The sequence below is a fragment of the Leptonychotes weddellii genome, chromosome 8, assembly GCF_054177405.1.
Source record: "Leptonychotes weddellii isolate Sample4059 chromosome 8, ASM5417740v2, whole genome shotgun sequence".
NCBI classification, from domain to species: domain Eukaryota; kingdom Metazoa; phylum Chordata; class Mammalia; order Carnivora; family Phocidae; genus Leptonychotes; species Leptonychotes weddellii.
Genome location: NC_138376.1, coordinates 19,685,583 through 19,703,280, shown reverse-complemented (window position 1 = coordinate 19,703,280; position 17,698 = coordinate 19,685,583). Strand labels below are relative to the sequence as shown.

Below are 17,698 nucleotides of genomic sequence, written 5' to 3'. Positions count from 1 at the left end.
TGCCTGGCAACAATAATCAATCGGTAAGTGGTAGCTGCTAATACTGTGCTATCATCATCATTACTGTTAACTATGATTCTCTCCACTACCCCTCTCCATCTTCCTAACCTTATCACTTTATCAGCAACCACACACTTTGCTCCAGGCACTGAGAACTCCTTACCCACCCAAGTAAAGCATATTCATTCTCACCTCTGGCCACCACCCTCTCTCTGCTTGCGGTGCCCATCCGTTACCCAAATGCTGTTCACTTTCCAAGGTCCAGCTCCCCACGGGCCCTGCAGAGGCGTCTCCTGGCCAAGCCAACTATAGGATTGTGCCTCTCTGAAATTTGTGTGTGTTTTGAGGTGCCCATCGGCACAGCCCTACCCATTCAGTGCATGTGGGTAGTCTCTAGCTTCTCCTCTCCCCATCTTTCGATGCATCTTGTAGATCTACCTCCTCAGAGCCCAGCCCACAGAGCCTTGAACCTCTGCCCTCAAGCTCTTCCCAACCAAACAAGAAACATCAGGAGCAGATGGGGCTGTGGGTCACATGCAGGTGTTGCTAGATTCCAGCAGCTGGAGAATTGCAATGAATTTAAATTCTCCTTTCAAAAGGGCCGGTTATATGCCCCGGCCAGTCCTCTTAGTTCTGAATTCTCCAGGTGACGGCTTCGGCCCTCTGGGCCAACACCCACACCAGGGCAGAGAAAAGACTCGCTAACAGTGATCTAACACGGACCACTCTTCTTTAGCCAGCAAAGGCTTGCTGTGGCTTCCAAAGGTTCGTGCAGCGGGCACGTTGGTACTCACCAGTCAGCAATGCATCCAGTTATTAGGTAGCCAAAGATTAATCCAACCAGTAAGGAGAACTTAGCGATATGGACCTTCCAGGAATTATCACACACAAGATCCCACTAGAGAGGGGCAAATAGAAAATAAGTCAGAGAGAAACACATACAGAGGCCAGCTGTAGTTCATCATAAGGGTAATACAATCACTACGGTAAGGATCAGGACCCCATTCATAGCACCAAGTCACACACACCATGAAGACCTTCCTTCAGTGGGTCTGAAAAGCCAACAAGGAGAAATAGAATTTGCCCACAAAAGGCTGTGTAACATTTTAGTCCGGGACAGATTATAAACGTCTGCAAGGAGCACCCCAGGAAACGTGGGGGCGTGTGTTCTTCTGCCCCAGCTACCACAGGGACCGTGACGGAGGAGGCCGGGCTGTCCTCATGGCCAGCACCCACAGAGCTGTCGCTCGCCCGGAGGAGGGAAGACCCTGCCAACTTGCTGCACAGGGGATCGTGACACGAGGCAATTAAAAGCAACTTCTGTGTTTCCATGCCCAAGCCCCCCTCCCCACACTTTGTAAGTAGTCTTAAAAACAGTTAACAATTAATGTTGAAGTACCAACTAACAAAGCATTCTTTTTTCTTTTTCTCTTGTAAATGTCCCTTAGGTTTCCCCTGACTCCCTTCTAAAGCTACCCGCTCCACCTGGAGGGAAAGCCAATCGATTTGTGAATACAACATTTAGACTCTTTTAACAATTGTTTTATTATTTAATAAAAAAATAAAACAAGTCTCTAAGTTTGTGTCGTCCTTTTGCAGAAGCAGGAGAAGAGCCACGTTTGTTCCCTGGAAGTGATATGCATCCAAGTGGAAGACCTATGAGGACATGGCGCTCAAATCCAAAAACAGCTCACATCCGGGCTTCGGGAGCAAACCGGCAGGGTCTCGGCTGGTGACACCATGAAGACTGCAGCCCCCCACCCCACATCACCCCATCGGATGCCCTCCTTTGGGTACAAAGAAGTTGCTAAAGAACGTCAGGTCAGTGGAGATGGAGAGATGCACCACGAGGTAGGGGAGGTGGAAATGTCAGAAGTTCTGGAAGCAGAAGCAGGATTTGTTGGGGTGAAACCTGATCTTAGCTTTGTCTTACTCAATACACCCCCCTGCCCCCTTGTCTGTCCATCTTGGGCCCAAGTATCATGCAGGGGATCCTTACAGGGCATTGTAAGCTCTGGTCCTGCCCTCCATTTCCAAACTTCTGGTAAGCCGGACGGCACCTGCACCCTCCCCTCCCCTCCCCACCCGGGAGACCTTAGCTGTGGGTCTTGACTTCAGCAGGCTTTGGGAAAAGCCACGCTTCTGCACTGGCCACGGTACAGGGAAGCACCTGGCCTGGACAAAGCCGGAAGGCAGCCACCTGTCACACTGTTCCCTGGACTCCTTGGAACACACATTTGCTCACTGATGCCCCCAAGGCATGTTTGACTTTCCAGATTCCAGAGACCTGGGGAGAGTAACTTAACTCCTCTACCCATCTGCTTCCAGAGTGATGTCCAATGCCAGGCTCAGGAAGAAAGGGAGGCACAGACCGCACGGGGCCTTGTCAACAGTGGATGGTTTGGGCGTGGTTTTCGTCAAGATTTACTCATGTGTTTGGGGAGCGGGGCGCTGCTGGTTGCACAGAATCATAATTCAGATACAGGAGTTCTTCAGAGGGTGAACCTTCTCCTGTGTCTACTCCAGTGGTCCTCAAAATGTGCTCCAGCAGTGAGCAGCCCCGGCATCACCTGGGAAGATGCTGGAATTACAAATTCTTGGGCCCCACTCCAGACCCGCTGAGTGAGAACTCCCAGAGTGAAGCACAGGAATGCAGTCTGCAAGCCTTCCAGGTGATTCTGACGCGCGCTCAAGTCTGAGAACCAGTGGCCAGCCCTGTCCTGCCATTTCCCTGTCATTCTGAAGACGATGAATGAGCGTTGCAGTCCTGGGCTGGGGTTCAACCCACTCACCATGAGCAGGATGCAGCCAAACGCTGCAGGAAACATGCACAACAGTCCTGTTATTTTGTACTTCGAAGGCAGGATTGTCAGACCAGATTGTCAGTGGGCAAACCAACATTCACCTATATATCCTTTCTAGGAGTAAATATATTTTTAATAAAAAAAAAAAAAAAAACCCTTTCAAGGTGCAACCCAGCTTCAGAAATGCAGGTCTTGCTTTCTCATGGGAGTTAGAGCATCATAACTGACTGCGTGTGTCTACGCTGGTTCCCCTGCTAGGTGTATATATTCTGAAGCCGTTTCTGGATCGCTTTCTCTCCTCTCTGCCCAGCACAGGACCCCGCCCACAAAGTCATCAGTTCCAAGAATAAGAGCTCCATCTCTAAGCACGCCTGGCTAATCTGAAGAAGAGGTGCTTACAACACCAACACCTGGAATCATTAATATCCCAATCACGTCACGCGGTCCTGCGCCCAGCCTGACACATTCTTGGCAGGAGAGGGACCTGATCCCCCGGTTGCTGCTGAGGAGGAGGTAACCCGCTGCTGGCTCGGGGTCAGAGAATCACTCGCTCGGGTCTCCACCCAGACTTCCACTGATGAGTTTATTTGAGGTTAAGTGATGCAAAAGAGCACATTATGCTTAGATTAGATGGCCAGGAGACAAAAGAGATTTTAATAAAAGCATTCAGGGAGATGGAGGGAAACTCTGATACTGTGGCTCACATGAGCAATGACCATACCCGACCTCGGGCAGCCACAACTCAGTTTACTTGCTACCTAATGAGACATCCCGTGGTCACCTCGACACACAACTTCTATCAATTAACAATGCTGGAGTGGAAAAAGATAAAAAACAGATGAGAGAGCCAGAACTGCTCCCACGGCCAGCGAGGAAAGGAAACGTGGCCCGAAGTGTCCGCAAGCACTGCTATTTTCAGCCTGGGGGAGGGGGCCGGGGGCCCAGGACAGGGCTGCCAGCTGGTGCCTCCACAGTGTCTCACTGCGGCACAAGAACAGACAACGTCTCTGAGTCAACAAGCAAACCAACTCTAGGCTTCCCATGATAAGGTTCCTCATGCCTGGGGATCTGTCTGTAACACCCCCCTGGGGCACATTCCAGAAGCTGGGGAGGGTGAGGCTGGGGGAATCCACCACAGCGGCATCCCTCTGTTGGACTTCGACTTCTCCTATTGACAAACACGAACTGGGAAGCCAGAGTATGTTCAGACACAGTAATAGCTCCAAAAGAATTTCAGAAGTATGAGGAAGCTTTGAGATCACCCTTGCTCTTGAAATTTGTTCGCACCACTCTTGATAAGATAGAACCGCTGCTCATTTTGCTAAGCAAGGACCAGGAGACTTAAAAATCTAAAACGTACAATGGGCTTTTTCTGGCCTTACGCTTGCCTCTCCATCCTTTGCACACCAAATCAACCACCAAATCCAGAGGATCCGCCCTTTCCGACACATCGTGCCTCCGCCCCCGCGCTCCAGCTTCACTCCGGGCAACCTGACTTACATGGACGTGGTAGGGAAGCCCTCATCATCCCCGTGCAGTGCGTGTTCCCACGGTGGGAGCTGGAAGGCTAAAACCAAACCACTTCCGGACTCCCTTCCAGCTAAGGTTTCGGATGTGATTTAGGTTCTGCCAATCAGCTGCACACCCCAAAATAACTTCCAGTGCACAACCTAGATCTAAGTTTTGGGATGGCTTGAATTAGGAAGCGTGAGCGGCGAGGGATACGTGGGACACCCACTTTGCTGTTCAGATCTGCCAGTGCTTAGTCTGGAGGTGGCTCAGCTGTCATCCTGAGCCAGCGGTTGGACAGGGACCTCCTGACTCCCTGGCCTCCTCACTGTGACACGATCCCCCAGGGCACGCTAGTTCTAGGGAGTCGTTCTGGGACACCTTCTGGAGGCCCAGCCTACAGCTGCTCCTGCAATTCAGTGAATACTGTTTCCCTGTATTCACTCCCGATCTTCTTAAATACACCTAGAGTAGTTTCTGTTATCTGCACGTTGAGCCCTAGTTCCTGACTCAACCTCCTTGGGATGGAGTTTGCAGGGTGAGAACAGGATGTAGACCATGCCGCCATCCTCTCTTCCCGAACTAATACCAGTGTCTCCATGTATTAATGCCGGCCTCCCTCAAATCCATTCCCTACAGAACAATGAAAACAATCCTCTAATTAAGCATGTTAACACTTCATCAGCAGTTTAACACAAACATAAAAGCGTTGAAGTCATGGCCCCATTTCATAATCTTAGTAAGCTTGCTCTCTTTGACATTGTTCCAAGACCAGCGACATTCTTTGGTGATGCCACAGGACACTTGCCAGCCATCACTAAACAGTGAGACAGACGACCCTAAAACCTGGTCTCAATTTTAGCTGCACATGTTCTGTTTCAAAAAAAAAAAAAAAAAAAGGCAAAGGTTATGGAAAATCTGGCAGACTATTTTTCTACCTGTATGTTTTAAGGACAAGCTGAAAGAAAAGAAATAAAATCACATTATTTTCAAAGGAATGATCTAACTGCTTGACATACCAGAGTAGAAAAATACTCATCAAGGAAACTAATGAAATTTCTAAAGAAGATGCAAAATAAAGGGGACATAAGGAAAACAATCTTATTTTCAGTAATAATAAATCCTGTGATAAAGTAAATGTAAAAGAAGAACATATTGGAAGAAAACAGATCACTTGTCCAATTTTGAAGTGGGAGATGAAATCCCTAAAGATAAAAACTAACCTTATCTTTCCTTACCTAAAGAAAAAACTGATAGATTTCATAATCTAGTAAGAGTGTAACTCTTACTACTTAATTACTATTCATTTAAATTATTAAGTTATGTAAATTATTGCTTAAATGATTTATTTAACTTATTATTTGAAACTTCCATGCATTAGGGGCGCCTGGGTGGCTCAGTCAGTTAAGTGTCTGACTCTTGATTTTGGCTCAGGTCATGATCTCAGGGCCTTGAGATTGAGCCCCAAGTCAGGTTCCACACTGGACATGGAGCTTGCCTAAGAGTCTCTCTCTCTCTCCCTCCCCCCAGCTCACACACGCTCTCTCGCTCTCTCTTAAAAAACAAAACAAAAAAAACCCAAAAAAACTTCCATGCACTAAAAATACCATAAACAAAATTATAAAGATCTACATTTGTTAAATATATTGTGGGGAATCAGAATATGCCACTCCAAAATATGCCACTTTGGCATAAGGCTTCTTTTGAGCTGAAGGCAAATGAGAACCAACATCAACAGAAAGAAGCCTTCTCAGGAGCATCTCTTATCTGACTGAAAAGCAGAAACTTCTGAGAAATGAGGACTGCCATAAATCCCCTCTCCTGGGGAAGGTTTATGGCCGTGAAGAAGGCGGAAAGTCTACACAGAGATGGGTCTGCAAACAAAACTTACTAAAATAACCCTTACTTCCATTAGTTTCCCCACATATTCATCTTCCCACGTTTGTCCACCCCCAAAGCCCCCCACCCCACTGAAAGAGCCACTTGGGAAATACTCAATCCTACTAATGAACATCAAAGCACAGTATTTTGTTTTCAAAAAAAAAAAAAAATTTTTTTTTTTTTCTTAATTTCCCAAAGATGTAGGAGAAACACAGAGGTACAGACCTATACTAGGACTGTAAACTAGACACTGTGTTTTTGGAAGGCAATTTACCAATACACATCACATTACTTCAAACACTGTACACTCTCTATCCCAGCAATTCCCTTTTTTGGAACATTCTCCCAAGGAAATTATCAGAGATGCCCACAGAGGTCCCAGTACAATGATGTTCACTGGTTGTTAACTTATAAGAATAAAAAGTGGGAACTTGACTAAATGTTTAGTGATACTATGCAGCCATTAAAAGTTTTGCTTTTGATATACACAATGAAATATTACCCAACCTTAAAAAAAAAGAGATCTTGCCATTTGTGCCAGCTTAGAGGGACCTGGAGGATCTCATACCAAGTGAAATAAGTCAAAGAAAAATACCATATAATTTCACTTATATGTGGAATCTAAATATAAAACAGATGAATGAACAAACACACACAGAAACAAACTCATAAATACAGAGAACAAACTGGTGGTTGCCAGAGGGGACAGGGGTGGGGGATGGGTGAAATAAGTGAAGTGGATTAAGAGGTACAAACTTCCAGGTAGAAAATAAATAAGTCACGTGAATGAAAAGTATGGCATAACGAAAACAGCCAAAAATATTGTGATAATGGTGTATGATGACAGATGGTAACTGCACTTAGAGTGATGAGCACTGAGTAATGTACAGACTTGCTGTATCACAGTGTTGTACTCCTGAAACATAACACTGTACATCAACTACCACTCCAATTAAAACAAAAGTTCCTTTGGAAACTAATGATTAAGAAAAAACGCTCATGATGAGAAAACCTCAGAGTTAAAAAAAAAACAAACAACAGTGACTAGAAGAGATATTTATGTATATAGGAGAGATGATTAGAAGGTATTCCAAACTATTTAAATTGATTATTTCTGGAGGGTTGAATTAAAACTGAGTTTTATTTTTATTTATTTATTTATTTTTACAGAGAGATTTTTTAAAAAATTAATTAATTTAACAGAGAGAGAGAGGAGGCAGAGGGAGAGGGAGAGAGAGCATCTCAAGCAGACTCCCTGCTGGGCATGGAGCCCGACTCGGGGCTCGATTTCAGGATCCTGAGATCATGACCTGAGCCAAAAGCAAGAGTTGGCCGCTTACCCAACTGAGCTACCCAGGAACCCCAAGGCTGAGTTTTATTTTTGATTTTTTATTTTTCTTGACTTTTTCAAACTTTCTACAATTAATCTATGAACCTTATAATGAGAGAAAAAACATAGGTAAATATACACGCCCACGGTGGCAGGTGGAACGAGTGGTGGTAAGGGTAAGACAAAATCATTAACAATTAAAAATAACACCCAAAAAACCTTGCCACCTTTTCAAGGATATGCATTTTAACACAATCTAAAAACTTAAGCCTGGAGGAAGCTTGTTTGGAACCTCACTTGAAAGAAAACAGATCTTCAGAGCCTGAAGTTTACTTATGTTACTGTTCATTGACTAAAGCAAAAAAAAACCCACTATCTTAGGAATTTAGGAATGGGGGGGGGAATTTTCCCCAAGTCTCATCTCTTGTAGTGGAGATACCCCTTTGAGCTCGCTCTGTTAGAAACCACATGTTTTCACCGATCCTTCTGCAAGACCTCTGTTCTAAACCTGAGGACAGTCAACTGAGATAAAAGGAAACATTCTGCTCAGCACTACAAAGGGGATAATGCCACTTAAAATTTCAGAAGCTTAAACAAACCTCCTGAGTTGTAGGAATTTAGAGAAATATAGGGTCAGCATTCTTCTGTCACCTTCTCCCCTCCACCCCCGCCCCTACCACCAAAGTGGCATTTCAGCAGCCTCTCATGAACTCCTGTTTTCTATACCATGGATTGGCCATCTCCACATTTCTTAAATGGAAACAACAGAAATGTACAAGAACACACACACGTCCACATGGGCAAGATTAGTCCCAGATGGACAAGAGAAACATGCTACATGGGCTAGACTGAAGAAGCACATTAGCTACATTTAGGCAGCCTATGATCCTACCTTGTGTGTTTAAGTATTTTTTTTTTTATCTAGCAGTACGTGGATTTTTTTTTTCCCTAAAAAACTCCATCAAAATTCAAGATATATTGCATGTTTTGAAAACCCCAAAGTGCTCTCTGCTTTTTGCCTCTAAGCTCATCCTCCAATTTTAGGAGATTCACTGTCAACAGTAGCCAACACAACTGCCAATCAAGGTTGGCATCCTTCCAAGCTTCCTTAAATGACATAATGAACACCCTTGCCAGGTACTCTGGGAGATTTTTTTTTTTTTAGTTTTGTTTCTCTGTTTTTCATTAATTGCCACTCAAATTGCTCTTCAACATTCTTTTTTTCTGAACTTAGCGCCAAGAAACCAAACGTGGTCTGTTGAGGGAAACAGTGGCACCAAAAATCTATCGCAAGCCCCTTCATGCTAGAGGTAGGACACACTTTGCCTAGAAATCCCTCACTCCCCGTCATTTGCAGGAAACCCAATCCCAAACCACAGCATTGAAGTTGGTTACACTTCTTAAACTTCGCATGGTCCCATCTCTGACTAATGTAGTAATTTTAGATTCATTCTAACCCTCATGCGGTGATCTCGGTCTTTGTTTCTTTGTTTTTCCCAATGACAACGGTGACTGTGGGCTGCCCTTCTGCTGCCACCTTCCCTGGAAGAGAGCCGGAAGGTATGTGCATCAGCTGTTGATACTGGGGGTTTCCCCGGTTCTTCCTGAATTCTACCATTTTTAAAGGCCTAGAAATAGAAAACCTCTGCCAAAAAGGATTTTAAAAGGAAACAGAAAAATAACCACCTGAACAGGCCCTTAGTAGGTGATGTAGGATCATCTACAGGAGACACTCATTTTTCTCCTTGACTTTTTCTTAAAGGAAATAGAGATAATGTATAATTCGAAGAGGAGGTTTACATTACTGAATATTCTTATTCATTTGGTATAATGCTCTCTATGGCATTTGGGAAAACTGAATATATATCTCACAAGGCAGCAGAGATTATAAACAAGTAATACCCTTCTATCAACCAAAACCTTGGAGTCTTTCCAAATTCTGCAATGCATATTTTACTAATGGCCCTCACCAACTACCTCTAAAAAGGGAAATTAAGAGTAAGCCCTATAAATTAAAGAGGCCTGTTGCAAAACCAGAAAGAAAGAAAAACTCCCACAGGTCTAAGCATTAAATAGGAGGAATTATTAATGTCCTTCTAGTACACTAATATATACTAAGTAACTGGAAGATTTTTAACTTGGAAAATTAAAAAGTGGCTTCATACGTGACTAGAGGATATCTTTTAGTAGGATATAATGTATGAGCAAAACTGGACTATAACATTAACATTTAAAATAGCTCCACTAATTCTGGAAGGAGCCAAGCATGGAAAACTTTTGACAGTAGGACCAGGGAACCTTTGGGATGAGAAGAATTTGATGACTCAGGTGATCAATCACGGAAGAATTCAGAGGCAGAAGGAAAATCATCTTTCACTTGCTGCAAACAAATGCCTCAATCCCTTCCCACTGGCTGGCAGGCTATGATCTGACTTAACACAGGCCTGTTCATTCCCTTTATGACCCAAGTTGCCCCTCACCTCCCATTCACATGACTGCCCCACCTGCTTGCCAACCCTTGCCATGATCCAGCCATGCCAAAGCCCCCTCCAGCTCCCAAAAAGCCTCATGCTCTTTGCCCGAATTGCTCTTCCACACCTGCCCCACAATATTCACATACACCCCAATTTTTCTGGCTCAATGCCTATTCAAAGGATCAGACTCATTTCAACCCAAATTATTTAACATTGTATATCACCTGTGGGTCATAGTATGCTGACTTTCTGTACTGCTTGCTTTTTCTTCGTTCAATGAGCATATATTACCTTTGTAAACACAAGTGAAGAGGGAAAGGGGTATGAAATTACAAAGATTCAAATGAACACTTTTCCGTATCTCTTTCAAGGTTAATAAACTCAACTGAGGGAGTCTCTTCTTCCTACACTAGATCAGGTGCCCCTCCTCTGTACTCCTATGGCATCCTTTATCATGATAAATACCCAGACCATGTATCACGATATATTGTAATTGCCTATTGTTTACAAGTTTTTCTTCCCTGGCTCAGGGGTCAGCAAGCTACAGCCTGTCGGCCCAATATGGCCCTCCCACCTGTTTTGTAAATAAAGTTTTATTGGAACACAGCCACATTCATTCATTCACATATTCTTTGGCTGCTTAAGCACTACCACTGCTTATGTAGAGTTGAGTAGTTACAACAGAGACCATATGGCCTGCAAAGAAAATATTTATTATTTGGCCCTTCACAGTTAAAGCTCGCAAACCCCCGAACTAGACTGTGAGTCCCTGGAAGAAAGAGACCGTGTCTTATCTCTATAACCCTAGTCCCCAAGCTAATGTCGGAAGGGAGGAGGTACAAAGGTACATACTCATGCAGGAGCTCCCACTCCCAGAAGTCGAAATGTTCTTTGTGTTTGCTTGTGTTCACTGTGCCATGCCCCACCTAATCCTTTTTTTCTCTGGGATTATTTCTTCAAATATAATTTAATTTAAATAATTAATACATAATTATTATACAAAATTTATACAGGCAATATAGTTTTAATGTTTCCCTTACCTTTCCACTATTTGCAATTTTCCTCCAGGGAAAGATCATTCTAGTTTTATTATAAAAACCAATAGAATACTGGGTATATGAGAAATTTGTTTAAAACAATGAATAATTCTCTTAATAGAGAAAATCTATTATATAAATTCGGCACTTTTTTTTTTTTTTAAAGATTTATTTATTTGACAGAGAGAGACAGCGAGAGAGGGAACACAAGCAGGGGGAGTGGGAGAGGGAGAAGCTGGCTTCCCGCCAAGCAGGGAGCCAGACGTGGGGCTTGATCCCAGCACCCTGGGATCCCAACCTGAGCCGAAGGCAGATGCTTAACAACTGAGCTACCCAGGCGCCCTGGCACTGTTTTTTTTTTTTTTTTTAAGATTTTATTTATTTGTCAGAGACAGAGAGAGAGCACAAGCAGGGGGAGCGGCAGACAGAGGGAGAAGCAGACTCCCCGCTGAGCACGGAGCCCAACTCGGGACTTGATCCCAGGACCCTGGGATCATGACCTGAGCCGAAGGCAGCCGCTTAACCGACTGAGCCACCCAGGCGCCCTCGGCACTGTTCTAAGAAGAAAGGAACTAACGTTTATTAATTACCTACCATCGTCTAGCACTCTGTGGGCTGCTCTGACGAGCCTCTCTCATTCAGGCATCAAGATGATCGTACAACACGGGTATTATTATCAGTGTGCCCATTGTACAGATGAAGAAACCAAGGCCAAGAGAGGTAAAGCAACTAGTTGAAGGTCAAAGGGCTCTTCAATAGGAGATTATAAATCCCTGTCTGGTAAAAATTCCTATTCTTTCCCCCCATAAACTCAGAGAAACAGCTCTGGTTCATGCAAATAAAAACAATTCCGTGGTGTATATTACATTGCCATGGGTTATATGGCATTTGTCTTGCTGGGGCTGTAACACTTCCCGTACATGGAAGAACAGTATTGTAGTGGAAGTAGGACAGGCTTTGGTGTTATTTTGTCGTTACGGTGACTAAAAAAAAATAACCTGTAAAGAGCCTGTGAATAGCAGGTGCTTCGTAAATGGCCGCGGTTAAAAATAAGAATATCCCAGTATCTTTATTTTTCATAGAAAATGTCAGCACCAAAATGCTGGGGAAAGCCAAGGTCAACATTCTAACTGAGACCAAATCTTGGGCTTCCTGTCAAATAGTCATCTTCTTTATACTATATGAATCCAAGTAGTTGAGAAGCTAACCCAGCCCTTCTCCTGTTTCAAAACTGCTCTATCTTGAAAGGACATGAATATTTGGTGAAAAGGTCTCTTCAAACAAGGATGTTTTTCCTTCCTCTGACTCAGACTGGAAGGCAGGACACCTGTGAATCGTTAACGATCACCTTTTCCAGGAAGACAGCCAACACCGACCTCCCAAAAACAGGGCTCGGAGCCCTGGTGCTGTACCTGGCCCTCACCCCGTCCCTGCTTACTGAACCCAACAAATGGTCTAAGGAGAGCAGAGCACAACTTTTTGAATTTTTACCAACCTGACTTTTGTCTTCAATGCACTTGGGCTGAGCTGTAGTTTACCATTATCTCTGAGGAAGAGCATCAGTGGATAAACAAGAGCCTGGAGGAGGGTTGACACTTACAACCCAACAGGAGGGCTGAGCCCGGGCCCCGAATGGGACTGTCGGGAGCTGGCCTCAGGTTGAGAGCACAGATTCCAAGTCACGGGCACAGGAGTTTAGATTCTAGTTCTGCCCTCTGAGATTCGTGTGACCCTGGGTTAAGTTATTTCGCCTCCTGGGGCCTGAGTTGCAACATCTGTGATATGGGAGTCACAAAACCTATCATGTCGCTTTCTTAGGGGTCAAAATCATATAAAGAATGTGTCTAGTGTACTAACTGGCACAAGGTGATTATCACTTATTAATTTTGTCTGTCATTTCAGCAGCTCCTTGGGGGCTTCTGTCTGTTGGTAAGTAACATCTGAATGTGGGAGGAATAAAGCTACTTTCAAAAAGGCTTTTGATATTTAAAGCTGCCTTATTCATGGAGGCTTACCCCTAAGGGATCCAAAAGAAGGGGTATTTTTACCAGTTGTGCATCCTGTCTGCCTGGCCAGCACCAGCACAGGGAGTGGGAGAGGCCAGGAGAGAAGCTGCCCCGGTTTGGGGCGGGGGGGCGCCCAGCTGTATTCCCAGCCGGGGAGGGACCGCCAGGAGAACGGGCACAGGTCGGCAGAGGGGTTCTGTGTGCTCGCCAAGTCTTCCGCCAGACCCCAGGATGCAATGCCCTTCACTTTGACCTCTTAGGCAGCGTACGGGAATAGCAACAGAGCACTGGGTCCCAGACTCCACAATCATTTATTAGATAGACTATTTCTCTGACCAAAAAGGAGAAAAAGTAGCAGACGACACTATTCTACCCAAAACGGTGTTTACATTTTTTTTTTCCTTGAACTATTAATCTCCTAAAGACACTGGGCCGAACTGGCAAGGTGACAGCAAAATATGACTGTGCAGTTTGTCTCCTCGGCTGCCCAGAGCTTGGCGGGGAGCACGAATGTGCAGATACAGCCCAGGGGGGACGGGGAGAAGCAGGGGGGCGGCCCTACCTGGGGCGGGGAGGAGAGGGCCCCTCACCTTCCACTGTGGGTGCCTCTGACATCCTGGGCCCAAGTTCACTGGCAGACAGTTCTCCAAGACCCCGCCTTGAACAAACTTCCAAACCATCCTTCAGTCCAAGCCAGAATCATCTCCCAGAGGGTACTGCTTCCTACCGGGAATTAATTCTCCTGAGGACAGATCACAGGAGCCCACACGGGCCTGGCCAGATGTGTGGGAGAGGGCAACGGCGAATGTGCTAGCCAGTCTGAACCTCAGCGAGAGGAGAAAGGGCAACAGGGACCCTTTCATGCCAAAGTAGCTGCAAAGCGGTCACACCGTGGTCCCCAGGCGGTCTCCCAGTGGCCCTCTAATGTAGCTTTGCGGGATGTCCTCAGCCCCCTTCAGGCTGCAGTGTGGTCAGAATTACACAAGATTGAAGGCTGGCGATGGGCCTGGGATGGCTTGCTCCAGAGAGGTCACCCTTCTGCTGCTAGTGGACTAGAATGACAGGGATCTAGGAACTTGTCACAAGAAGCCCCTTCTGGTGAACACAATAAGCAGCTGTTCTGCTCCTGGTGACCCTCCGAAAGCCGGGGTCTTTCTGCCGTAGCGCTAACTTAGGTAGTCTCCATTCTTCCTCTCTCTCTAAGGCAAATAGGAAGCAAAAGATGAGATAAAGTGAATGGTCCCTAAATGAAAGCTTGCCCCTGGATTGTGCTCCCGTGGATAGCTGCACTTTTAAAACACATTCGTCTCTGGGTCAGCAGCTGAAGCATCTTCTCGAGGGAGCATGTCTGTAGGGGCAGCAGTAGGTGTGCATTTCAGAAAGGGAATCGACGGTCAAATAATGTATGGTGACATCCAATTAAACAAAGTGAAGCCAGGGTCTCATTTGCAGGATTTCTCAGAGCCTTGACGCTGTGAACATGCATCATGCATTCTGAAGAGGGGGGATCTGCATGTGGCCCTTCCCAAACTTATTTGACTTTGGAAACCTCCCTCCCCTTGAGAGGGTATATTTTTGGATTGCGGAATATGAGAGATGTTGCCATGTATATTTGGTGTGCCCTTCAGGACCTACTGTCTGATCACAATGCAAATTACAACACATGACAATTCTGGGATTTTAAGGCCGGAGTCAAACAGTCCTGTCAGCCCTGGCAATCCACATGAGGGGAGGTGGGGTGCTAGCCATGTGAATCCAAGGACACTGAAAGTAAGCCTGGGCATTAAGGAGGGCACGTGATGGAATGAGCACTGGGTGTTGTATGCAACTGATGAATCATGGGACTCTACCTCGGAAACTAATAATATACTGTATGTTAATTAATTGAATTTAAATAAAAAAGAAGAAAAAAAAGAAAGTAAGCATAGGGATTTTTTTTTTCTACTTTCAGTCAGAGAAAATAAAAATGATAACTGTTTTCCTCTGTCCTTGCAAGAGATTACAAAGGCTAATTGGTAACAGATGGACAAGCATTAAATACTCCTAGGAAATGATACACAAAAGGTCAACCGCAACAAAAGGCAATCAGCCGTGTACAATTCAGCCTCCTCGAAACACAAGGCAACTGCTCCGCTCGACCCTGCTCCTGTTGCAGGAGGCCACTCCGTCATCAGCCCACGTCCAGCGGCACTTGCGTCCTCCGGACAAAACTGCAGCCCCTCTCTCATTCTTTAAAAAGCAGCCTATAGGCCCCAGAGAAGCAGAATTTCAGTTGGGCAAGATGAAAAAGTCCTGGAGAAGCCTGGTGTTGACAGTTGCACAATAATGTGAATAATGCCGGGGCGCCTGGGTGGCTCAGATGGTTAAGCGTCTGCCTTCGGCTCAGGGCATGATCCCAGGGTCCTGGGATCAAGCCCCACATCAGGCTCCTGGCTCAGCGGGGAGCCTGCTTCTCCCTCTCTGTCTGCCTCTCCCCCTGCTCATGCTCTCTCTTTCTGTCTATATCTCTGTGTCTCAAATGAATAAATAAAATCTAAAAAAAAAAAAAAAATAATGTGAATAATGCCACTGAACTATATGCTTAAGAATGGTTAAAATGGGGGCGCCTGGGTGGCTCAGTTGGTTAAGCGACTGCCTTCGGCTCAGGTCATGATCCTGGAGTCCCGGGATCGAGTTCCGCATCAGGCTCCCTGCTCGGCAGGGAGCCTGCTTCTCCCTCTGACCCTCCCTCCTCTCATGTGCTCTCTGTCTCTCTCATTCTCTCTGTCTCAAATAAATAAACAAAATCTTTAAAAAAAAAAAAAAAAGAATGGTTAAAATGGTACATTTTACTTTATGTATATTTTAACGCAATTTTTAAAAAAGCATTTTTTTTTTTTTTAGTGTATCTTCAAGTCTTACCTTGAACCATTCAATTGTATTTCAGTCCTACCAATGACAAAGCCAAGATTTGGAACGGGGGAAATGGGCTCGTCTGGGTTCCATGTCACTTAAACACAGATGGCATTATCACTTCGAAGAGAACCCCAAATTACAACATTAGCAGAAAGTACTGGTGCAACCACTTCTTGTGTATTCTCAGTCCCAGGGGGTATAATCTCAAGAGAATCTGCAAGGTCCAGACCCCTGTGGGGTCGGGGCGGGGCATGGGCAGAGGGAGAAGCAGCCTCCCTGCTGAGCAGAGGGTCTGACCCGGGGCTGGATCCCAGGACCCTGAGCCACCGGAGTGACTATACTTCGCAGCGAAACAGCCTTTGTCCTCAAACTTGCCTGTGAGTGGAAGAGTGGAAAGGAAAATCCCTCTCCAAAAAAAGAAGAGTGACCTCAAATTCCTATGTCATATGGCCACCTGCACCCTTCAACCTTTGCTTTCAACCTCACACGACGTTCAAGGCAGGTTACCCCAAGCTCTCGGGTCCCGCCCTCGCCTAAGTAGGTTTTCCTTCTCCTTTCGGATCTCTGTCCCACAGCCAGCAGCCCGTCCAGGCCCACTAGGAGCTCATCCTCGGGGTCAGAGGATGGCACAGCTTCAGTATTTAATGACTCTTTATTACTCACCTACTGAGTGCCACACCCCAGGGAAATAACACGGCAGAAAGTGCTGTCCCTGCTCTCAAGGGCTTAGAGTCTAAGAGCGGAAAATGGCCAGGAATTAAAATGACAACTCTGAGAAATGAAGAGCCGTGATGGCAGATGTCCTTCAGGTGCTGGGACAGTGCATCAGAGGGTCTGTTTTCCATTTTCCATCACGACTTCCTGGTGTGAGCTCCCAGCCTTGCTCAGGCATGGGGCTCTGGGTGAGAGAGTAAGCTGCACTGGGAGATAGGAGGGGGAAGCGTGGGGCAGGAGGGGGAGCCACGCCGGGGCCAGACCCGGAGGCAGAGACGAAGGGGGTGACGAGCAAGGGGGCAGGTCCTGCAGGGGCCTTGTGCACCAGGTTACAGAGTTTAAATGGAATTAGAATGTTAACCGAAAGCAAACCTTCTTTTAGCCTTTGCTACTGTTGTTAGAAATACCCTGATTAAGGATCTCAGCCTTTGGGAGGAAGACAACCAAATCCCTGACCCTGGCTCTTCACGGGACGCGGTGGGGTTGCAAAGCCTCTCGAAACAGCCTACCTGTGGGTGGGCGTGAGGGTTGCAGGCTGTTGACCAGTCATTGCTTAACAGCTTTAGAGACGTGGATGAGCCCGAAAAGGAGGAGGATTAACCCCACCGTGGTATGAACTCCTTTCATGTCTTAGCTGAGGTAGCTGCACAATGTTTTAGAGAGTAGGAACAGAGAGGGAAATTCCGAGAACCAGAACATTTAAGGAGACCTAGGACATGTACCTAAATGAAGAGCAGCAGACTAGCCTGGGGACGAGGTGGGGCTAAAGGAAGAGGGTTTCTCAAAGTGAGAGCGTGGAGTAGTCCCAGGTATCTGTGGCTCAGTCATTTGCCAGGGCTGATCTCAAGGACGCGTGGTGCGTACTTCCGGTCTGAAAGGTCTAAAGGATGGCTGGAACAGTGCCGCAAGCCGTACGATGCAGCAGCAGAGCTGACTGCGTGGCCGCCCTCCCAACTCCAGTGGGAGCTCCTTGCAGAAGAGGACTCAAGGCACACACTCTGCTGAGAGGGAGTTTACGCATCGGCCATTTCATTTGATGCCCACAAAG

General features: G+C 45.9%; 1 protein-coding gene across 8 annotated transcripts in view; it reads right to left on the bottom strand.

The window, feature by feature from the left end:
• SLC22A23 (solute carrier family 22 member 23) overlaps window positions 1–17,698 on the bottom strand; it is a 165,747-nt gene that overhangs the window by 126,206 nt on the left and 21,843 nt on the right. For 4 of the 8 annotated variants that reach the window (XM_081827764.1, XM_081827761.1, XM_081827762.1 and 1 more), the window contains exon 2: window positions 795–898. The exons of 3 other annotated variants lie outside the window; for them this stretch is intronic. In XM_081827764.1, coding sequence (XP_081683890.1) covers window positions 795–898 — 104 coding nt within the window. Of the gene's footprint in view, window positions 1–794; window positions 899–17,698 lie in introns of those variants that run through there. One more of the 8 variants, XR_014147577.1, reaches the window with a different exon arrangement.